At 42.6% G+C, this 24,195-nt stretch overlaps 1 protein-coding gene across 1 annotated transcript; it reads left to right on the top strand.

Moving 5' to 3' along the window:
- Positions 1-17,440: 17,440 nt before the first annotated feature.
- LOC139418141 (zona pellucida-like domain-containing protein 1) lies at positions 17,441-23,962 on the top strand. Its single transcript, XM_071167363.1, has 10 exons — positions 17,441-17,534; positions 18,078-18,304; positions 18,463-18,647; positions 19,060-19,132; positions 19,434-19,531; positions 19,909-19,989; positions 20,249-20,420; positions 22,317-22,422; positions 22,642-22,668; positions 23,668-23,962. Exons 1-10 carry the CDS (start codon positions 17,441-17,443, stop codon positions 23,835-23,837), a joined length of 1,233 nt encoding a protein of 410 aa, XP_071023464.1. The 3' UTR covers positions 23,838-23,962.
- The last annotated feature ends 233 nt before the right edge of the window (positions 23,963-24,195 follow it).

The following is a 24,195-nucleotide window of genomic DNA, read 5'->3' as shown; positions in this document are numbered from 1 at the left end:
TTTAAGGCGGAGCACAACGCTCCAAAATGTGCTCCCTGCCGAGCCTAACACTTCACACTTAATGAACAGGTCGGGCCCAGCAATGGCTACGACCAAAACCCGCAGTACTGTAACACACTGTGAAAACAGACTGTGTCACAATGTACTGCGTCCTCGGTCTAATCCACCCTACTCAGTCTAAAGACATAGCCAATGACTAGTGGGCAGATTAACATAATGAGTCCTACTAATCTGTACCAGTGGATAGATGAGTTCAAAACTGTCAATACTAAAGATTAGTCTAATAGTACATTAACACCAGTTACAGAAACTATATCCCTAATCCTTCCACCCAAACACAGTCATAGACCTGTGAGCAGGATACAACACATGACTCTACTGTGCCACACCCCCAGCCAGGAGTCATGTCATGTAGTTATTCTAATAGGAGAAAGTGACCCTGATGGAAACCCTGTCCATTTGGACCTGTGTTTTCCGCCTTAATTCTAGCCTTCACATCAGCAAAGCTGAGTACAGGCTGAACCAACTTAGAAGACTCTCCTCTCAATGCAACATGGATCACTGTTTTCCCAATTCACAGCGAACCCCAGACGTGTGAGATTAATCATTGTCTGTGTCGTGTGTGCCATCGCCACACGACACAGACAATGGGGCCAGAACCAATAGGTAGGTTTGTAGCCTTATCCCTTGACGCAACGGTTCCAATGCCGCCTCCACGCATTTGGAAAAGGTGCGAGATGCCAGGGCGTACCCGAATGGCATACTCGTAAGCCACCGCTTGAAAGGCGAAATGCAGAAACTTCCTGGATGTATCGGATCATGAAAGTATGCGTCCTTTAGGTCTATGCTTATACAAAAGTCCTTGTTGTGGATACATTCCAGCAGACGTTTTGTTGTGAGCATTCGGAAGGGCCGTTTGGCTACTCTCTCGATGAGAGTGCATAAATCCAATATTGGCCTTGTTTCCCCCCCCCCCCTCAGTCTTTTTTGGCACTAGGAAGTAGGGTGAATATAGCACGCTGTTCCTTTACTTCTGGGGAACTATTATGACCGCTTCCTTCGCTAAAAGTTCCGTAATCTCTTTCACGAGCGGCGACTTTCTCTGGCATCTTCATCACCATCTCCACCACACCCGAAAACGGGGGAGGGATTCGGTGGAATTGGATGGCATAACCCTTCTCTAGTGCCCGGCTTAGCCAGGAGGAGAGGGTGCAGCTTGGCTGCCTCTCTAAATAATGCTCTGAGAGCGGGAGAACACAAAGCTGTGGTACAGACAGTAGGAAGGACCTCTATTCCTCTATGGCCCAAGCCGCCGCTGTCCCCCGACACTGAAGTGGTGGGACAGCCCAGGGTGGGCCCAATTTGAAAGGGGGAGGGAATATTGATGCTTTCTTTGAGAAGCAGGGGCGCCGACACTTCAGTTATATGTGTAACCTTGTGGTTCCAGCCCTCCGTGAATTTAGCACGGGTCTGAGCTACACAGCTAGGCACTCATAGTGGGCTGTGCTACATGCAGAGTGGTGAGAGGAAGAGAGAGATAGAAAAGGAACCTGATCGGTCTCAGTTTTGTTATGGAAAATAGGTTCTCTTGTGACAGTCAGATGGAACACATTCTTTATTAACAAAGGACACATTTGCTCCTGCATCCCTTTGCAAGGGCGGGGGATGAACAGTGGGTGCTGTCACAAGAAGTGCTGCGCTCTCTTCCGTTCTCTACCCCTCGTCCCGTCATAGTCGTCATCTCTTCTGACTGCCTCTCGGCAGCCAGGGCAATGAAATGAAAACCTCTCTCGTCGGTTGAGCCGCTTCTCTGGTGTTGCAGGAGGGGCGGGGCCCGCTCTTGGTACACCAGGTGCTGCTGCTCGACGGGCTCTCCGTCTGGCTGTAGACCTGGGTCCACTGGACACGGTGGAGCGAGAGGGTTCCTTTTGAAGCCAATGGCAGGTGTCTAGACAGCTGCTTCTTCTCCTCAAGCTTCCCGAAACTCACCGTCGTGTTTTGACGGCGGTTCCGAAGAGACTGCGTTCAATAGGGTGGCTTTGTCGGTTTACTTCATAGCCGTCAGACAGCCAGAGGTGTCGCTCCACGACCACCGAAGTGGCTGTGGACCTCCCAGCACATATAGCCGATGCCTGTAAGAGATGGAGGATGGCGCCGTAAATCTTTGACCCTTCCTCTATCTCCTCTCCCGACAGCTCAGTTCTACCCTTGGTGAGACGGGATAGAGAGGCTGCCAGTAGGGCAATATTGTTAGCTGCCGCTACAGCTTGTACACCTAGAGGGTGTGCTGTGCTGTGAGCCAGTCCTTGGTCATAGGTAGTGTAGGTTTCTTGGACAATGGCCAGGAGCTCAAACCTGGGGTGAGGTACTCAGCTAGTGTGTCCGTCCACTCTGGTGAATGGGGTGTACGCCTTCGCCTGCGTTCTGATGCACCCTCCACATATTTAGCGAGCGAGGGCATAGTCGGTGCCAAAGGCAAAGCCACCCATCCTGCTCTGGATTAGGGGCCGCCCACCATCATATCCACTTCTGGTTCAGAGGGAATGGGGGACAGCGTAATCTCCAGGGCCCTGTAAAGTCAGAGTGCAGAGAGGCCGTTGCATAGGAGGGGGCTGCTGAGAATTCAGAGCCTGTCTCTTCCTTGCACAAGGATGTGAAATTCCCCTCACTCTCACTAGGGAAGGGGGTCATTTCAGCCTTGGTTTTTCCAGAGAAAAACCCAGACACTTCCCAAAATCCTCGTCATCTCCAGAGGTGCAGTCGTCGTCTGACGCCTCAGAACCTGAGGCTAACATAGACAATGACGTCCTCTAGATGGGTATCCTCCCTGAAAATGCCCACCGATGCTTCCTCTCCTTTAAAGAAAGGTGGGTGCAGCTAGGGCATTCCTGATGACCCAAGCTCACAAAACATAAGTTGTGTGGGTCTGAAGCCGCCATAGAGGAGCAGCGACACTGAGCTTTTAAAAGAGCCTTTGGGGGTGGGAAAGGCGTGCTCCTGAAGGACGACGTCGAGAACAGGATATCGACTGCGGGTTCGTCCTGAGATTTCTTCTCGGCTTCTTCATTCCAGTCCTGTCGCTGAAGATAATGGGAGGCTGATTGAGGGAAAACGTCCCCTTGTATAGGGACACCTGTACTCCTATTGGCTGCAGGTGTGTGCATAATTTTCTCTCAGGCTATTCGCTGCCTAGGCAGCAGGGTAAACCACTAGGAGCAGCTCTCCCCTATGGGGTGGAGCTCCACGATATAGAACAGTGGAATGGTATCAAATAAATCCTACACATGGTTTGATGCCATTCCATTTGCTCCATTCCAGCCATTATTATTATCTGTCCTCCCCTGAACAGCCTCCACTGATACCAACATATGGCAATAGATGCCAAGACTCAAATGTCTATTTTATGTACAGGTGATCTGTTCAAAGTAAAGATGACACTATTTGAATCTTGTTGCAACACTGTCTCCTATATGTGGTGTCTCTTCGTCGAATGCTTTTTTGACTGTGGTCCATGACTGGGCCCCAATTCTCCACCCATCTCCCAAAGAGTGCACTTGCACACTCCCATTAACAATGGTGAAAACTCCTTCCAGACAATGATTTCACCTATCCAATGCTTTTAAATCCATAAGAGGGAGTGTGCTCAATGCACATGCAAACTTTGGGAGAAGTGTGGAGAATTGGGATGCAGGCTAATAGTCCCAAAAATCTTCCTCTCATCTCTTTTCCTTCAGTTCATGAACACTAATCTGGAGGAAGTAGAACACTGAAACTGAAAGCAGTTTGGTGACAATCTATTCTGCGCTTTCATTTATCAGTGGTAATAATGAGGAAAAAGAGTAGAGGAAAGGAATATTAGGATACAACCATATTATACGCATATTATACGCCAAGGCAGTTACTCATGTCCATACGAATACAAGCAGATCATCTGAATGTACAACATTTTATGAGCTCAAATACTCATGAAATCTAAAACGATACAGGATACTACAGTAAACAATGCAAGACCAGATTTAATCATGTATTATGTGCTTATTGAGGGTGTTGCCCGCAGCTGGTGAAAATGAAACCAAAGGTAAATTCATAGAGGTTGTGGACATGGAATACTATACAGTGTTATTATGTGGACTGTTTTTACAGTATATTTGACCCCAAAGTGTATTCTGTTTTTGCTAAATAAGTTAACAAAACTCTTGGTTCCAACTGTAGAATACAAAAAACATCTTACCCCAGGACACTATCCTAGGAAAAGAAAAAGGAGCACTGATGTCTGACATACTGAGGTTCATTAGGGACAAACACAGGTTTATATTTCGGAGTGTCATACACCTTTTTAAGTAGAATAGCATATCTTGGCAAGTAGGCTACATATATATATTTGAAGTCTAATAACCTGGAAGGTGATACTGTATGGTTACTCTGATGAACCTTGGTGCTATAGGCAGGTAGCCTAGTGGTAAGAGCATTGAGCCAGTAACTGAAAGGTTGCTAGATCGAATCCCAGAGTTGACAATGTAAAAATCTGTCGTTCTGCCCCTGAACGAGGCAGTTAACTCACTGTTCCTAGGCCGTCATTGTAAATAAGAATTTGTTCTTAACTGACTTCCCTAGTTAAAAAAGCTAAACATAAATAAAATATAAAGCTCTATAATATCAATTATATAAAGTTTGAGGTGAGGGAGAAAGTGTGGTGGAACAAGTGTTGTTAGCATTGTCAAGTATCTTGCTAGCTGGACCGGATTTTCCGTTAGCTAGCCAGAGAAATGCTGAGCAACATTAGCCAACTTAACTGATCAAATAATTGAGTTTATGGTGTGAAAATTAGCTGGCTAATAAATTCAGACTGCTAATGTTAGCTCATCTGATGTTGTAATGTTAGCTAGCTAACGTTAGTAACCTAACCAATTCGCTATAGTATTAACTGGTAACGTTATACAACTCCTTGCCATTCCTCAAGATGTAACGCGTTACTGTTAGTTACTTACTGGACTCTGGCAATCTGTGTGAAATGTTAACTAGTTAACCAACTAACTACTATTTGTGAACTGTTTTCCCTCTATAGTATGTGGTTTATTTTCAGAATGAGAGAATTAGGTGAAAATAAGGCGTTGCTTGTTAAACAAGTGGATTCAGGGATCAAGTGTAGCTGGAGCTGGGCCTGGCTTACACTGGATGCCAATATAGAGGTGAAAGGAACACCACACACTTTCCCTCTGATAAAAAGGTGTACTCTCTGCCTGAAAGAGAGAAATTATGCCAACAAAGGGTACCTTGCTCTGCTGGCACATTGTAGAAGAGATGTCCACAGGCAGAAAGTGTACAATGTAGTAATGTGCAGTGTAGCCCAAATATATTGCTTTTGTTGTGTTGAATTTGACAGTAACACGTGTGTGAGTGAGGGGGAATTATTAAAGTTTTTACTCCGTGAACGTTATTTTTGCACACATGTAGCCTTGTGCACTTGATCGGTGGCCACTATAATAGAACAAAAATAGAATGCCTGTTTGTTTCATTCTATTTCTACTTAAGATGTTTTTTTCCCCATGTGCAATATTTAGATGTGTGTGTGTGTGTGTGTGGTCACAAGTGTTCTATTATAAAGGCTGTCATGGCTAACTGCAATATTAGTGTGTTGATTTTCTCAAGATGAGTGTCATTTGCAGTAAAGTCTAGGCAACAAATAACATTGTATTGCTTTCTTAATTTTTTTTAGCTGTGAGTTTAGCAGGGCTTTTTTTGCATGTTTCAGTGTCACCTTTTTGGGCCCTTACCAGTTTCCATCCCTGAAACAATCAGATAACGGCACAGTACAACAGTGGTGTGCAGAACGGCATCTCGCAATGCACAGCTCGTCTGTCCTTGTCACGGATGGGCTATTGAAGCAGACGAGTATATCAGGTTCCACTCTTATCTAAAAAAAAGAAGAAGCGGCTCCACTGGGCAAGCGATCACAAACACTGGACAATTGAGGAGTGGAAAAACATTGCCTGGTCTAACGAATCCCGTTTCCTGTTGCGTCATGCTGATGGCAGAGTCAGGGTTTGGCGTAAGCCCCATCCTGGCCCCATCCTGCCAGGTGTCAACTGTACAGGCTGGTTGTGATGGTGTAATGGTGTGAGGAATGTTTTCCTGGCAAACGCTAGGTCTCCTAACAATTTGAGCAATGTTTCCATGCCCCGAATAATTCAAGGTGTTCTGGAGGCAAAGGTGAGTCCGGTCGAGTACTAGATGGGTGTACCTAATAAACTGGCCACATAGTATATCAGAATGAATTGCACACATAGATGTAGCCTAAAGACAAGATTCAATTGACAGTAGTCTGGTGGGTGACCATATTGTCAATAGTGAATTAAGAAATATGATGAACAGCGCAGCGTGTGTGATAGACATACTTTTTCAAATAATCCTATAGAGGTTCATGCATACGTCTAGATTTACAATTAAGAAAAATATCAACTCAACATGTGAAGTGTTGGTCCCATGTTCATTTGTTTAAATAGAAGATCCCAGAAATGTTCCGGACGCACCAAAAGCTTATTTCTCTCAAATTTTGTGCACAAATGTGTTTACATCCCTGCCAAGATAATCCATCCACCTGATAGGTGTGGCATATCCATATGCTGATTAAGCAGCATGAACATTACACAGGTGCACCTTGTGATGGGAACAATAAAAGGCCACTCTAAAATGTGCAGTTTTGTCACACAACACAATGCCATAGATGTCTCAAGTTTTGAGAGAGTGTGCAATTGGCATGCTGATTGCAGGAATGTCCACCATGGCAGCTTAGACTGTTAGAATGTTGAAGTCAAAATGACAAACGGGATGGCGCGAGACCAGGCTTTTCTAGTGGGATAGTCCACCACAATTTAAAAAATGACTGAAATGCTTCCTTACTTTGAGAGTAGTAATCCATAGTTTGTTAATTTAGCCACTGCCACCAACTTCTAACATCATCCTTATTGACCAAAATGATGGGAGTAATGAGGCATCCATTGTTACATTGTATGGCCAAGTTCTGTTAAGAACTTTTTTTTAGATTTTTACAGCCCGTTGTTTACCAGGTAGTTCCTTAGAAATTACCTATAAATGGCACAAAAAAAAGTAATTACCTAATAACTGCATAGTAGTTACACTTTTCTGAGTACCATTGAATATAGTTTCTTAGTTGTAAATAGCAGCAAAGTAGCTAAAAATGGACTACATAGAAACCATTTTATATGAATGGAGAACCTTGTCTATGTGGACTTTTTCACGTTAATTGACACCGGCATTGGCACTTAATAGAGGGATCCAATAATAATGCGATAGCCTCAATTCCAGGCTTATACAGCTCTTATGTAGCTCTCAGAGACACATGTTTAGAAAAACTCTCTGTAAGATCATCTGCAGGACATTGTTAGCTCCATTCAGTCTCCTGTATTTAACAAGGAACCGGTCCAGCTCAATTGTTCAGGCGACGCTGACATTACCACTTTTGTTTTGTCTCGTTGGGTGTGTCCCTCATTCTAAAAGGCAGTGATTGTGTCAGAGACCTAATTTCAAGCAAACAGTTATAGCCTAAAGCTAAAAGAGAGAAGAAGGAAAAAGAGGTGATTTGGTCTATATATCAAACAACAGACACATAGGTTTTCACATACATTGCCTTCAGAAAGTATACACACCCTCTAACTTTTTCCACATTTTATTGTGTTACAAGGTGGGATGGGATAGGATAAAAAAACTTTTTTGTTATTTTTATCAACGATCTACACAAAATACATTTGTAAAAAATTACATAATTATTCAACCCCCTGAATCAATACATATTAGAATCACCTTTGGCAGCGGTTATATTTGTTGGGGTAAGTCTCTAAGAGCTTTGCACACCTGGAATGTACAATATTTGCACATTCTTCTTTTAAAAATTCTTCACAGTCTGTCAAGGGGATTGTTGATCATTACTAGACAGCTATTTTCATGTCTTGCCATAGATTTTCAAGCCAATTTAAGTCAAAACTGTAACTAGACCACTCAGGAACATTCAATGTCGTCTTGGTAAGCAACTCTAGTGTAGATTTGGCCTTGTGTTCCACGTTATTGTCTGCTGAAAAGTGAATTTGTCTCCCATTGTCTGTTGAAAAGCATACTGAACCAGGTTTTCCTCCTATATTTTGCCTGTGCTTAGCTCTCTTCCGTTTCTTTTTATCAACAAAAGAAACCTCTCTAGTTCTTGCCGATGAAAGGCATACCCATAACATGATGCAGTCACCACCATGCTTGAAAATATGAAGAGTGGTACTCAGGGATGTATTGGATTTGCCCCAAACATAATGCTTTGTATTCAGGATATAAAGTTAATTTCCAGGAACTCCTTTTTGGTTCCAGGTAGAACTATTTTTGGAATACATGTAGAACCCTCTGTGGAAAGAGTTCTACATTGAACCAAAAAAGGTTCTACCTGGAACCAAAAGGAGTTCTTCAAAGGGTTTTCCTATGTGGACAGCCGAAGAACCCTTTTTGGTTCTAGATTGCACGTTTTTTTTGAAGAGTGTACCAATAGGTGCTTTTCTTTGCGAAGCATTTGAAAATCAACCTGGTCTTTGTGGTTGAATCTGTGTTTGAAATTCACTGGTCAACTGAGGGACCTTAAAGGTAATTGTATGTGTGGGGTACAGAGATGAGGTGGTCATTCTAAAATCATGTCAAACATTATTATTGCACTCAGTGAGTCCATGCAACTTATTATGTCCCTTATTAAGCGTATTTTTACTCCTGAACTTATTTAGGCTTATCATAACAAAGGGGTTGAATACTTATTGACTTAAGACAAGACATTTCAGCTTTACATTCTTTTTTAATTTGTAAAAATGTCTAAAAACATAATTCCACTTTGACAATATGGGGTATATTGTGTAGGCCAGTGACACAAAATGTCAATTTAATCAATTTTAAATTCAGACTGTAACACAACAAAACTGAGAAAAAGTCAGTGTGAATACTTTCTGAAGGCACTGCAGGCTCCCATAAAAAGTGCCATCCATACTGTGAACCAAATCAAATTGTATTGGTTGCAAACACATATTTAGCAGATGGTATTGAGTAGTGAAATGCTTGTCTTCCTAGCTCCAACAGTGGAGTAATATTTAACAATACACACATCTAAAAGTAAAAATGTCATTTAGAAATATTAGTATGAGCAATGTCAGAGTCCAGAGCATAAATATATCTATATATGTGATGGGATGCATAGAATATATATTCTATATACATACTGTCTATCTGAAGAATACGTAGGATTCCTTTTTCCACATTTTGTTACATAACAGCCTTATTCTAAAATGGATAAAATTATTTTTATTTCCTCATCAATCTACATATACTACCCCATAATGACAAAATGAAAACAGGTTTTTAGACATTTTTGCAAATGTTAATTTCAGCACCCTGTCTTTCAAAGATAATTCGTAAAAATCCAAATAACTTCACAGATCTTCATTGTAAATGGTTTTAACACTGTTTCCCATGCTTGTTCAATGAACCATAAACAATTAATGAACATGCACCTGTGGAACGGTCGTTAAGACACTAACAGCTTACAGACGGTAGGTAATTAAGTTCACAGTTATGAAAACTTAGGACACTATAAAGAGGCCTTTCTACTGACTCTGAAAAACACCAAAAGAAAGGTGCACAGGGTCCCTGCTCATCTGCGTGGATATGCCCTAGGCATGCTGCAAGGAGGCATGAGGACTGCAGATGTGGGCAGGGCAATAAATTACAATGTCCGTACTGTGGGACGCCTAAGACAGAGCTACAGAGAAACAGGATGGACAGCTGATTGTCCTCGCAGTGGCAGACCACGTAACAGCATTTGCACAGGATTGGTAGATCCGAATATCACACCTGCGGGACAGGTACAGGATGGCAACAACAACTGCCTGAGTTTCAGGTACGCACAATCCCTCCATCAGTGCTCAGATTGTCCGCAATAGGCAGAGAAAGGCTGGACTGAAGGCTTGTAGGCCTGTTGTGAGGCAGGTCCTCACCAGACATCACCGGCAGCACAAACCCACAGTCGCCGGACCAGACAGGACTGGCAAAAAGTGCTCTTCACTGACGAGTCGCGGTTTTGTCTCACCAGTGGTGATGGTCGGATTCTCTGGTCTGATGAAACCAAAATTGTACTTGTTGGCCTGAATGCCAAGCGTCATGTCTGGAGGAAACCTGGCACCATCCCTAAGGTGAAGCATGGTGGTGTCTGCATCATGCTGTGGGGATATTTTTCAGCAACAGTGACTGGAAGACTAGCCAGGATTGAGGGAAAGATGAACAGAGCAAAGTACAGCGAGATCCTTGATGAAAACCTGCTCAAGACCTCAGACTGGGGTGAAGGTTCACCTTCCAACAGTACTACGACCCTAAGCACACAGTCAAGACAACGCAAGAGTGGCTTCGGGAAAAGTCTCTGAATGTCTTTGAGTGGCCCAGTCAGAGTCCGGACATACCCGATCTAACATCCTTAGAGAGACCTGAAAATGGCTGTGCAGCGACGCTCCCCATCCAACCAGACAGAGCTTGAGAGGATCTGCAGAGAATAATGGGAGAAACTCCCCAAATACGTGTGTGCCAAAGCTTGTTGCGTCATACCCAAGAAGACTTGAGGCTGTAATCGCTGCCAAAGGTGCTTCAACAAAGTACTAAGTAAAGGATGTGAATAGTTATGTAAATGTGATATTTCATTAAAAAAAAGTTATTTTTATACATTTGCAATAATTTCTTTAAACTTGTTTATGCTTTGTCATTATGGGGTATTATTTAATCAATTTTAGAATAAGGCTGTAAAGTAATAATGTGGGAAAATGAAGGGGTCTGAATACTTTCCGAAGGCACTATATATGTACAGCATAGGATGAGCCTTGACTAGAATATAGTATATACATATAAAATGGGTAAAACAGCATGTAAACATTATTAAAGTGACCATAATTCAATTTTTTAAGTGACGAGTGTTCCATGTCTGTGTACATAGGGCAGCAGCCTCTAAGGTGCAGGGTTGAGTAACCGGGTGGTAGCCGGCTAGTGACTGACTAAGTTCAGAGTAGGGCGCTGGGTCGAGGCTGGCTGGTGATGGCCATTTTAATCGTCTCGGTCCCAGCTTTGATGCACCTGTACTGAACTCGCCTTCTGGATGATAGCGGTGTGAACAACCAGAGGTCGGGTGGATGAGGTCCATGATGATCTTCTTGGCCTTCCTGTGACATTGGGTGCTGTAGATGTCCTGGAGGACAGGCAGTTGGTCCCTGGTGATGCATTGGGCAGACCGCACCACCCTCTGGAGAGCCCTGCGGTTGCGGGCGATGCAGTTGCTGTACCAGGCAGTGATACAGCCGACCAGATGCTCTCAGTGGTGCACCTGTAAAGGTTTGTGAGGGTCTTAGAGGTCAAGCAGAATGTCTTCAGCCTCCTGAGGTTGAACCATTTCAGATTGTCAGTGATATGTATACCAAGGAACTTTAAGCTTTTCAAATTCTCCACTGCGGCCCTGTCGATGTGGATGGGGGTGTGTTCCCTCTGTCTCCTGAAGTACACGATCAGGTCCTTCGTTTTGTTGACGTTAAGGAAGAGGTTATTTTCCTGGCACCTCCATTCACCGCCTCCAACCAGGTGGCAGGTTTTCTTCAACATATATTGGAACTGTCAATAAGGTTAGGCAACTAATGTAGAGTAGGACTCCTGGACATTTCTACCACTGTGGATCTCCAGAGGGAGGAATTTGTTGTCATATGGCCGCTGTCTTAATGATTTCATCACAAGTTGGCTCACAATAGGGACATTTAGCAAAACACAGGCCTCTTTAGATGAAGTTTTGCCACTTTCACTGCAGAATTGTTAACTTTGTGCTGGGTCCGAGCCTCGGCCAAATCAGTAAGAAGCAGCGTGACGTCCGTTACACACAGACCAGAAGCAGACCAGAAGCAGACCAGAAGCAGACCAGAAGCAGACCAGACCAGAAGCAGACCAGACCAGAAGCAGACCAGAAGCAGACCAGACCAGAAGCAGACCAGAAGCAGACCAGAAGCAGACCAGACCAGAAGCAGACCAGACAAGAAGCAGACCAGAAGCAGACCAGACCAGAAGCAGACCAGAAGCAGACCAGAAGCAGACCAGACCAGAAGCAGACCAGAAGCAGACCAGACCAGAAGCATGCAACTCAAAGACTGAACAACTTGTGAATTCATGACAATTTTCACAAGGCAAAGATGATACTATGAATACCTTCTTTATGATGCATTATAAGCAAATTTATAATGCCTTATGGGCTTTACATAATCTACTATAATGCATTACATAGGTGTAACTACATTCATAAAACATTATGAGCAGGAAAAGTGCTTAATATAGGGCTTTATAACGCTCAATGTAGCCACAGCCTTGTTCATAATGCACTATATTTGTAGTCAAATGTTTATGAGAAGTTTATTTTTTATTTATTTTTTATTTCACCTTTAATTTTATTATTATTATATTTTTTTTTAATTTCACCTTTATTTAACCAGGTAAGCTAGTTGAGAACAACTTCTCATTTACAACTGCGACTTGGCCAAGATAAAGCAAAGCAGTGCGACACAAACAACAGCACAGAGTTACACATGGAATAAACAAGCGTACAGTCAATAACACAATAGAAAAAAATTAAGTCTATATACAGTGTGTGCAAATGGTGTGAGGAGGTAAGGCAATAAATAGGCCATAGTAGCAAAGTAATTACAATTTAGCAGATTAACACTGGAGTGATAGATGAGCAGATGATGATGATCAGATGATGGTGTGTAAGTAGTGATACTGGTGTGCAAAAGAGCAGCAAAGTAAATAAAAACAATATGGGGGATGAGGTAGGTAAATTGGGTGGGCTATTTACATATGGACTATGTACAGCTGCAGTGATTGGTTAGCTGCTCAGATAGCTGATGTTTAAAGTTAGTGAGGGAAATGTAAGTCTCGAGCTTCAGTGATTTTTGCAATTCGTTCCAGTCACTGGCAGCAGAGAACTGGAAGGAAAGGCGGCCAAATGAGGTGTTGGCTTTGGAGATGACCTGTGAGATATACCTGCTGGAGAGCGTGCTACGGGTGGGTGTTGTTATCGTGACCAGTGAGCTGAGATAAGGCGGAGCTTTACCTAGCATACACTTATAGATGACCTGGAGCCAGTGGGCCTGGCGACGAATATGTAGCGAGGACCAGCCGACTAGAGCATGCAGGTCACAGTGGTGGGTGGTATAAGGGGCTTTGGTGACAAAACAGATGGCACTGTGATAGACTGCATCCAGCTGAGTAGAGTATTGGAAGCTATTTTGTAGATGACATCGCCGAAGTTGAGAATCGGTAGGATACTCAGTTTTACTAGGGTACGTGTGGCGGCGTGAGTGAACGAGGCTTTGTTGCGAAATACAAAGTCGATTCTAGATTTGATTTTGGATTGGAGATGTTTGATATGAGTCTGCAAGGAGAGTTTACAGTCTAGCCAGACACCTAGGTATTTGTAGTTGTCCTCGTATTCTAGGTCAGAACCATCCAGAGTAGTGATGCTAGTCGGGCGGGCGGGTGCAGACAGCAAACGGTTGAAAAGCATGCATTTAGTTATACTAGCGTTTAAGAGCAGTTGGAGGCCACGGAAGGAGTGTTGTATGGCGTTGAAGCTCGTTTGGAGGTTAGTTAACAGTGTCCAAAGAAGAGCCAGATGTATACAGAATAGTGTCATCTGTGTAGAGGTGGATCAGGGAATCACCCGCAGCAAGAGCGACATTGTTGATATATACAGAGAAAAGAGTCAGCCCGAGAATTGAATCCTGTGGTACCCCCATAGAGACTGCCAGAGGACCGGACAACAGGCTCTCCGATTTGACACACTGAACTCTGTCAGCGAAGTAGTTGGTGAACCAGGCGAGGCAGTCATTTGAGAAACCAAGGCTGTTGAGTCTGCCGATAAGAATGTGGTGATTGACAGAGTCGCAAGCCTTGGCCAGGTCGATGAATACAGCTGCACAGTATTGTCTCTTATCGATGGCGGTTATGATATTGTTTAGGAACTTGAGCGTGGCTGAGGTGCACCCATGACCAGCTCGGAAACCAGATTGAATAGTGGAGAAGGTACGGTTGGATTCGAAATTGTCGGTGATATGTTTGTTAACTTGGCTTTCGAAGACCTTAGAAAGGCAAGGCATATTGCGTTATAGCGCTGATGTTGTGAATAATGCATTATGCGTAGCTCATATTGCGTTATAAATTATTCTATAGGCTAAGTATTTAGACTCATGCATAATACTGTACAGTATTTCACATTTGAATTTGGGGGATGACAAACCTTTTTAACCAGCCGATGTCATCATCATCACAATAAATCACGTCTCAATGTACACTACCGGTCAAAAGTTTTAGAACCCTCCCTTCCGTTCACTCTCCTCCAATCTGTCCATAACTCCTCAACAATCTCAGACTCACCCCTCAACTTCGCCGACTGCTCCAAGTGCCACATTTCAGGCTTCAAACATAAAGATATAAAACTGTATTTTTTTGTGAAGAATCAACAACAAGTGGGACACAATCATGAAGTGGAACGACATTTATTGGATATTTCAAACTTTTTTAACAAATCAAAAACGGAAAAATTGGGCGTGCAAAATTATTCAGCCCCCTTAAGTTAATACTTTGTAGCGCCACCTTTTGCTGCGATTACAGCTGTAAGTCGCTTGGGGTATGTCTCTATCAGTTTTGCACATCGAGAGACTGAATTTTTTTCCCATTCCTCCTTGCAAAACAGCTCGAGCTCAGTGAGGTTGGATGGAGAGCATTTGTGAACAGCAGTTTTCAGTTCTTTCCACAGATTCTCGATTTGATTCAGGTCTGGACTTTGACTTGGCCATTCTAACACCTGGATATGTTTATTTTTGAACCATTCCATTGTAGATTTTGCTTTATGTTTTGGATCATTGTCTTGTTGGAAGACAAATCTCCGTCCCAGTCTCAGGTCTTTTGCAGACTCCATCAGGTTTTCTTCCAGAATGGTCATGTATTTGGCTCCATCCATCTTCCCATCAATTTTAACCATCTTCCCTGTCCCTGCTGAAGAAAAGCAGGCCCAAACCATGATGCTGCCACCACCATGTTTGACAGTGGGGATAGGGTGTTCAGGGTGATGAGCTGTGTTGCTTTTACGCCAAACATAACGTTTTGCATTGTTGCCAAAAAGTTCAATTTTGGTTTCATCTGACCAGAGCACCTTCTTCCACATGTTTGGTGTGTCTCCCAAGTGAATTGTGGCAAACTTTAAACGACACTTTTTATGGATATCTTTAAGAAATGGCTTTCTTCTTGCCACTCTTCCATAAAGGCCAGATTTGTGCAATATACGACTGATTGTTGTCCTATGGACAGAGTCTCCCACCTCAGCTGTAGATCTCTGCAGTTCATCCAGAGTGATCATGGGCATCTTGGCTGCATCTCTGATCAGTCTTCTCCTTGTATGAGCTGGAAGTTTAGAGGGACGGCCAGGTCTTGGTAGATTTGCAGTGGTCTGATACTCCTTCCATTTCAATATTATTGCTTGCACAGTGCTCCTTGGGATGTTTAAAGCTTGGGAAATCTTTTTGTATCCAAATCCGGCTTTAAACTTCTTCACAACAATATCTCGGACCTGCCTGGTGTGTTCCTTGTTCTTCATGATGCTCTCTGCGCTTTTAACGGACCTCTGAGACTATCACAGTGCAGGTGCATTTATACGGAGACTTGATTACACACAGGTTATTTATCATCATTAGTCATTTAGGTCAACATTGGATCATTCAGAGATCCTCACTGAACTTCTGAAGAGAGTTTGCTGCACTGAAAGTAAAGGGGCTGAATAATTTTGCACGCCTAATTCTTCAGTTTTTGATTTGTTAAAAAAGTTTGAAATATCCAATAAATGTCGTTCCACTTCATGATTGTGTCCCACTTGTTGTTGATCCTTCACAAAAAAATACAGTTTTATATCTTTATGTTTGAAGCCTGAAATGTGGCAAAAGGTCGTAAAGTTCAAGGGGGCCGAATACTTTCGCAAGGCACTGTACATCACCCATGTCACACCCTGACCTAACCAAAACAATAAAGAAAGCAAAGAATACTCAGGTCAGGGCGTGACAAGTTGATGTTGAGATGTGTCTGTTACTTGAACTCTGTGAAGAATTTATTTGGGCTGCAATTTCTGAGGCTGGTAACTCTAATGAACTTATTCTCTCCAGCAGAGGTAACTCTAGGTCTTCCATTCTTGTGGCGGTCCTCATGAGAGCCAGTTTCATCATAGCGCTTGATGGTTTTTGCGACTGCACTTGAAGAAACTTTAAAAGTTCTTGAAATTTTCCATAATAACTGACCATGTCTTAACTTCTTAATGATGGACTGTTGGTTCTCATTGCTAATTTGAGCTGTTTTTGCCATAATATGTACTTGGTCTTTTACCAAATAGGGGTATCTTCTGTATACCACCCCTACCTTGTCACAACACAACTGATTGGCTCGAATGCATTAAGAAGGAAAGAAATTCTTCAAATGAAGTTTTAAGAAGGCACACCTGTTAATTGAAATGCATTCCAGGTGACTACCTCATGAAGCTGGTTGAGAGAATGCCAAGTGTGTGCAAAGCTGTCATCAAGACAAAGGGTGGCTATTTGAAGAATCTCAATGTATAATATAATACAAATAAAGAAAAACCCTTAGACCGGTGGTGTAGAGCTGGAGAACATAGAGACTTCCACTAAACATAAAAGGTTATTGTGTTCCAGAGATGTGTCAGATGATCCTGAAGACAAAGCAGTCACCAGTGGTGTTTAAGCTTCTCGCATTGCTCTCTTGGCATTCCCTTTTCTTCTCCCAGCCACCTGTTTTTTGTCGGTTGCCCTCTTTCACACCCATTCACTGCAAAGGAGGCCAGTATAAATAGCTGTGATTCATGAAGGGAGACAGAGAATAAGAAAGAGAGACTGAAAGAGAGGAGAAGGAAGATATATCACACAAGGTAATTTCACATCTTCTCAATTATGATTGTTAACAATGCAACAGGGAGGAATGGGAAGGAAAATTAGGTCGCCATTGAAAAATACATTAAAAGATTAATTGGACTCACCTGGTTAATTTAAGGATGAATAATAACAGAAAACAGGGTGCTTACATGTACGTAGTTATCACACTACTCCATTCACTATAAATGTACCTTTGCTCTTCTTCATTTTGTGAAGAAATCTTTTACATTTATATTTCCTACCGGGATTAATTACATTTGTCAAATTCTTTTCACAAAGAGAAAAACATATATATATGAACATTAAAGTATTTTGCATTTCACCTGTCAGATTGGCCTTGCAAAAGCAGTTCTGAGAGAGATCCTGATATCTGGGTTTCCCCCTCCTTTGGTTTGAAGACAATGTGGCGGGCCCTCATGTATCAGCTTGCTCTGATTCCTCTCGTCCAGGCTCAAAATGACTACTGCAGAACACACCGTACATTCAGGGAGCCAGGTCAGTGGAGCTGCAGCCCAAATTCCACTTCCTCCCTTCCTGTCTCACACCTTTCCTTTTCTGTCCCCCTTCCACTTTCTCACCTTACCTTCTTTACCACGTTTGTCAGTTGGGGCCACCCAACAGTTTGTGGAGTCTTTGTTTTTTTGAGTGAGGTCCATATGTGGGCAATGGGAAATAGATAAAGGCCAGATGTGATGTCATGCATCTTTGCAGTGTATGAACGGGTTAGATGTGTGTCATGGTCGCAGGTGTCAGGTAAACATGTTTGCGTGGTTTAAAGGCAATGGAAATGTGGTCATGCGCACTCATGAGGTACTGGGCAGACAAATGTACTGTAGAAATGTAAAATATTGCACTCAAATGCCCCTTTGGAAATGCTTGCCTTTCTTGTAGTAAACAGAGTGCCTATAGCTACTGTAGGAGTTAAGTGGACAGAACAGTAGTGGACAGTCTACTGTGGTAATGTGTGACCTGGTGTCCCCTCAGTCAACACTGACATTAATGTCTGCTGTGGTAATATTTGGCCTGGTGTCCCCACAGCCAACACTGACATTAACGTCTACTGTGGCACAAATCGCATGGAGCTCCATATCTTGCTATGTCCCGTCTACTTTGGTGGATACAATGAAACACTGATGTCCCTCAACGCTCAGTACTTCAAGGGAGAGTGCCGGGGGACACCCGATTGGACGGTTGACCCGCCTATTCTGAAATACAACTTCTCCATCACAGAGGAGGCGGTGTCCGCCTGCAACAACAAAATAAAGGTAATTCTAGTTTGTTTGAGTAGTTATATTTCTATGGTATCACACTGACCGTGGAGGAGACATTTGGTGGTTGACACTAGAAGATGTCGCTTCAACTCTGGGTAGATGGATTTGACCCTGAACCTAGTAACATGTGAGTCTCTCTCTCTCTGACACAGATCACTCAGGAAGTGGGTTCTGGGCTCTTTGCGGATTTCTCCAGCGTTCAGTTTGTCAACATCTCGGGCATGATCAACTCTCTGGACCCCAGTGCGGGAACGATCACCTACCGCCAGGAAATGATTTACAAATTCTCCTGCCGCTATCCACTCCAGTACTTGGTCAACAACACTGAGATGACCGTGTGAGTAACCCAGGCCACCTATTCTCTTAGGTTCACTTCATCTGAACTAAGTCAATTCAGGGAAGGACTTCCTCAATAGTAAAACCCTCAATGGGAAATTATCAAATGGAGGCAGATTCATGCTAAAACAAATAGAAATAACAAGATTGCAATAACATTGATATTGGAGTATTGTTTTATGCGAACTGGGACTGAACCGAGTTTAAGTAAAAACAACCTCAAACCTGAGGCAGTGACATGGTGTTTGCAAGTAGCTGGTTATGGCGGGTGAACTAATGCTTTTGAGTTTTGTATTATAGGTTAAATCATACGGTGTATTATATGGTGACCTGAATGGTGATACGCTGCAGTTTTTCTCAAGCAATTGATAGTAGCTAACAGGCAGACATTTTTTTTTTTTTTTTACAAACAGGTCTGGGGTGAGCCTAGCAGTCAAAGACAGCAATGGGAGTTTCATCAGTACCCTGAGTATGATGCTCTACTCGGTAAGAATGTGTTTCTATGATCCATTTTCTATGACGAGGAGAAGAAAGTGAGGTGTAATCACTAATTGTAAAAAATATTTCGTGTACACATGGAAAAAACTGTGTTAGCAGTTTCCAAATTGATCTGGGTGCAATAACACACAAAATGTTTGTATTATTTTTTACATTCTGATTTCCTCCAGTATTTCTGGTATGAATGTTCATAATTTAATTAAACTATATTGAGAGGACCAATGTGCTTGTGAATGCTTGAATGATCCCAAATGACAGTCTTCACCGACTTGTTCCGATTGGCTCCAAGGACAGGTTCTACACAACCCAGCTCAAGGTCCCTGAGGGAGGCTTGACGTTGAAGACACGCATCTTTGTGGAGGTCAAGGCCACCAATCTCACTGGAAGGTACGGGTATAGTAAATCTGGATTGAAGAAAACATGGAGTTTTAAGCATTTTAAGCAATAAGGCACAAGAGGCCATGCTATATGGTGAATATAGTCACAGTTAAAGGGTGTTGTTCGGGCCAATGCGGAGCGGCTAAGGCATCTCGTTCAATCCGTGGCCGGAACTATCTGTTTCATGAAAGTGAAAAAAAATACTGGTAGTTATTTACTGACTGTAGTAGACTATATTGTGATGGATTATGTCATTTCCTATCAAACCTCATTATCAACGTTTTAAAGAAACTATGTCAATGGTCCCATTTAGAATATTGCCAAATATTTCACATGAAAGAAAATACATTTTCGCCAACAATTATTTTCTTCTCCATAATTTCTAGGTTCAACGTGTTGTTGGACCGATGCTATGCCACAACCAGTCCTTACCCCGTCAACAGCACTTATTATGACCTCTTTGTTGGGTAAGTGAGACAACCCAGACGAAACTGTGCGAGCTTACTCCTTTGGGACACGTTGTCAGTCACACAAAGCTTAACTTTTAGGGAATAATTAGATTACTAAGATATTCAGACATCCAATAGGACAAAACATGTACAAACAGTAGATGGGGAAAATACTAGAAACTCAGTTGCAGCTACATTCTAGCTATTGATTAATTATCATGTTATCAAGATCACCTAGTTTTTTCCTTGACATAACTTAGTGCCTTGCCTCGCTCAGGTGTAACCGGGATGGCCAGACGGTGATGGGGGTGAATGGGCAACAGCAGGAAGCTCGTTTCTCGTTTGAGGCCTTCCGCTTCGTCCAGCACAAGAACAGGACGTTGTCCACTTTCTACCTGCACTGCTCTACCAGACTCTGTGAGAGGTCCGTCTGCACCTCCCTGCAACAGGTCAGTCACTTCTCCTGTGCGGATGTTGTAGCCACATTCCAGCCTATCTGCAAAGTAGTTGTGATGCACCAATTAACCAACAATTGAATGCCAGGTCATTGCAGTTGGGCATTAGATTGCATGATCAAATGTGGTTACTGCCACTTTAAACACCTATCCTGGCATTGTGAGATTTGGGGCACTATGTACAGGGCCATAGTTATTTTGGGGTACAGGTGCTTAAACAAAACAAGAGCACACCAAACATTACATTTTTTTTCGCAACCACGGTCACAGACTCATTGAGCAATTATGAATTTGATTATTTAGTTACATAAAAATAAATGGCCACATCTTCATGGCTAATTAAATGACACATACAGTGGGGCAAAAAAGTATTTAGTCAGCCACCAATTGTGCAAGTTCTCCCACTTAAAAAGATGAGGCCTGTAATTTTCATCATAGGTACACTTCAACTATGACAGACAAAATGAGAAGAAAAAAAATTCCAGAAAATCACATTGTAGGATTTTTAATGAATTTATTTGCCAATGATGGTGGAAAATAAGTATTTGGTCAATAACAAAAGTTTATCTCAATACTTTGTTATATACCCTTTGTTGGCAATGACAGAGGTCAAATGTTTTCTGTAAGTCTTCACAAGGTTTTCACACACTCTTGCTGGTATTTTGGCCCATTCCTCCATGCATATCTCCTCTAGAGCAGTGATGTTTTGGGGCTGTTGCTGGGCAACACGGACTTTCAACTCCCTCCAAAGATTTTCTATGGGGTTGAGATCTGGAGACTGGCTAGGCCACTCCAGGACCTTGAAATACTTCTTACGAAGCCACTCCTTCGTTGCCCGGGCGGTGTGTTTGGGATCATTGTCATGCTGAAAGATGCAGCCACATTTCATCTTCAATGCCCTTGCTGATGGTAGGCTTTGTTACTTTGGTCCCAGCTCTCTGCAGGTCATTCACTAGGTTCCCCCGTGTGGTTCTGGGATTTTTGCTCACCGTTCTTGTGATCATTTTGACCCCACGGGGTGAGATCTTGCGTGGAGCCCCAGATCGAGGGAGATTATCAGTGGTCTTGTATGTCTTCCATTTCCTAATAATTGCTCCCACAGTTGATTTCTTCAAACCAAGCTGCTTACCTATTGCAGATTCAGTCTTCCCAGCCTGGTGCAGGTCTACAATTTTGTTTCTGGTGTCCTTTGACAGCTCTTTGGTCTTGGCCATAGTGGAGTTTGGAGTGTGACTGTTTGAGGTTGTGGACAGGTGTCTTTTATACTGATAACAAGTTCAAACAGGTGCCATTAATACAGGTAATGAGTGGAGGACAGTGGAGCCTCTTAAAGCAGAAGTTACAGGTCTGTGAGAGACAGAAATCTTGCTTGTTTGTAGGTGACCAAATACTTATTTTCCACCATAATTTGCAAATAAATTCATTAAAAATCTGTGATGTGATTTTCTGGAATTTTTTTTCTCATTTTGTCTGTCATAGTTTAAGTGTTCCTATGATGGAAATTACAGGCTTCTCTCATCTTTTTAAGTGGGAGAGCTTGCACAATTGGTGGCTGACTAAATACTTTTTTGCCCCACTGTATTTAACGCAAATTTAAAGACAACTTGCTGGCAGTGGGTTCAGAACAACAATGACAAAAACTAAAATTAAAAGTTGCATTGTGATCTGATTGTGATCAGATCTTATAAGTGTAAATAGACAAGATTAGGTCAAGATCAGGATGACGGTTGCATGTTAGGGGCAGGTATAAACGGGACTTAGATGTGCATAACTTCATACCAATGAATGGGGCCACCACAAGACAAACAATGGAGCAACATACAGTAGATGCTAGCAATGACCTATGACCTTGTGTAAGAAAGCTATTCCAACCACCCTTTTTCTCCTCAGAACTGCACGGACATCAGCTCAAGGAGGAAGCGGGAGGTCCAGGACACGTCTGTGTCCGACACAGCCACAGTCAGCTCCGGCCCCATCCGCACCCAAGTGGACAACGGTGAGCAACAACCACTGACCGTTCATGACCATCATTCACATCAGCATTCATCTGTGCTTCAGCATTCAATAAACCATCAGCAAGAATTACTAAAATATATTGAAGGCACAGTAACACTGATCACATGTACTTACTGCACGTTCATATACCAGTAATGCCATTTTGGTTGAGGGGGTTTTCATGTTATGAACGCATAATTTCCTTTTATTTCTTATGCAGGTGATACTGTCGGAATTGTATCTGAAGGTATGCATCTACTTTTCATCACAACTATTGATATAGCTACAGTACCAGTCAAAAGTTTGGACGCACCTACCTATTCCAGGGTTTTTCTTTATTTTGACTATTTCCTACATTTTAGAATAATAGTGAAGACATCAAAATTATGCAATAACACATATGGAATCATGTAGCAACCAAAAAACACCCACTCATTCAAGGGTTTTTCTTTATTTGTACTATTTTCTACATTGAGATTCTTAAAAGTAGCCGACCTTTGCCTTGATGACAACTTTGCACTCTTGGCATTCTCTCAACCAGCTTCATGAAATAGTCACCTGGAATGCATTTCAATTAAGAGGTGTGCCTTGTTAATTTGTGGAATTTCTTTCTTTCTTAATGCGTTTGAGACATTCAGTTGTGTTGTGACAAGGTAGGGGTGGTATACAGAAGACAGGGCTAAGTCCATATTATGGCAAGAGAAGCGACAGTCCATGCGGAACATTAAGTTTCTTCAAGCGCAGTCGCAAAAACCATCAAGCGCTTTGATGAAACTGCCTCTCATGAGGACCGCCACAGGAAAGGAAGAAATTGCAGCCCAAAAATGCTTCACAGAGTTCAAGAAAGATACACATCTCAACATCAGCTGTTCAGAAGACTGCGTGAATCATGCCTTCATGGTCAAATTGCTGCAAAGAAACCACTACTAAATGACACCAATAATAAGAGACTTGCTTAGGCCAAGAAACATGAGCAATGGACATTAGATCGGCAGAAATTTGTCCTTTGGTCTGATGAGTCCAAATTTGAGATTTTTGGTTCCAACCGCTATGTCTTTGTGAGACGCAGAATAGGGGAAACAGATGATCTCCCCATTGGTGGTTCCCACCGTGAAGCATGGAGGTGGTGTGATGGTGACACTGTCAGAGTACCCTATATTTGAATTTCAAAAGATATCATAATACAAAAGTTGTCTAGAAACAATCTTTGTGAAGTATTTTCTCTGAACCCGTGTCCTCTTTGCAGTTTCCGAGCAGTTGGGTGGAAAACACAGATCCTTGCAAGGTGTTGCCATAGCAGCAGGGATTGTTGGCGCGCTCTGTATCTCCATGGTAGCCTTCATTGCGTACTGGATCATTGTGCCAAGGACCATTGGGGCCACAGAGAAGAGAATGCTCTTCACTACAAAAGAGTGACAGTTTAGGGGAAGGCTTTGCCCTGTTACTCTTAAGGTGGTTTCTTCTATGTCCTAGTTGTTATGATCACTGACTTAAGTAGGTGGGTCAGTGACAGTGCAATAACTTAATGAATATATCTGTAACCTGCACATATAGCACTGCATGTTTAAATTGTTTATTTCCATTTGAAAAGGCATGTAAAGTCTGGTATTAAGGGCCATCTTCTTTGTCTGGGGGTAAGGTCAAGTATAAATGGATGCTATTCCATATCTATTATCATAATCCAAAATGTCAAATCAAACATGACTATTTTGATGTATTAGTTTCAAGGGCTTCTTCGATGCTGTCCATCAAATCATATTTAAATGCACATTTT

This window comes from Oncorhynchus clarkii, chromosome 10, assembly GCF_045791955.1.
Source record: "Oncorhynchus clarkii lewisi isolate Uvic-CL-2024 chromosome 10, UVic_Ocla_1.0, whole genome shotgun sequence".
Lineage (NCBI taxonomy): Eukaryota > Metazoa > Chordata > Actinopteri > Salmoniformes > Salmonidae > Oncorhynchus > Oncorhynchus clarkii.
Note: the sequence above shows the minus strand (reverse complement) of the source record. Positions and strands in the feature narration are given on the sequence as shown.

Bases quoted from the DNA above. Each gene is read 5' to 3' on its own strand.
- LOC139418141 (XM_071167363.1), top strand. From the start codon at position 17,441: ATGTGGCGGGCCCTCATGTATCAGCTTGCTCTGATTCCTCTCGTCCAG. The intron at 17,535-18,077 runs GTCAGTGGAGCT...GTGTCCCCACAG, and splicing joins CCGTACATTCAGGGAGCCAG to CCAACACTGACATTAACGTC. The intron at 18,305-18,462 runs GTAATTCTAGTT...TCTCTGACACAG, and splicing joins CCTGCAACAACAAAATAAAG to ATCACTCAGGAAGTGGGTTC.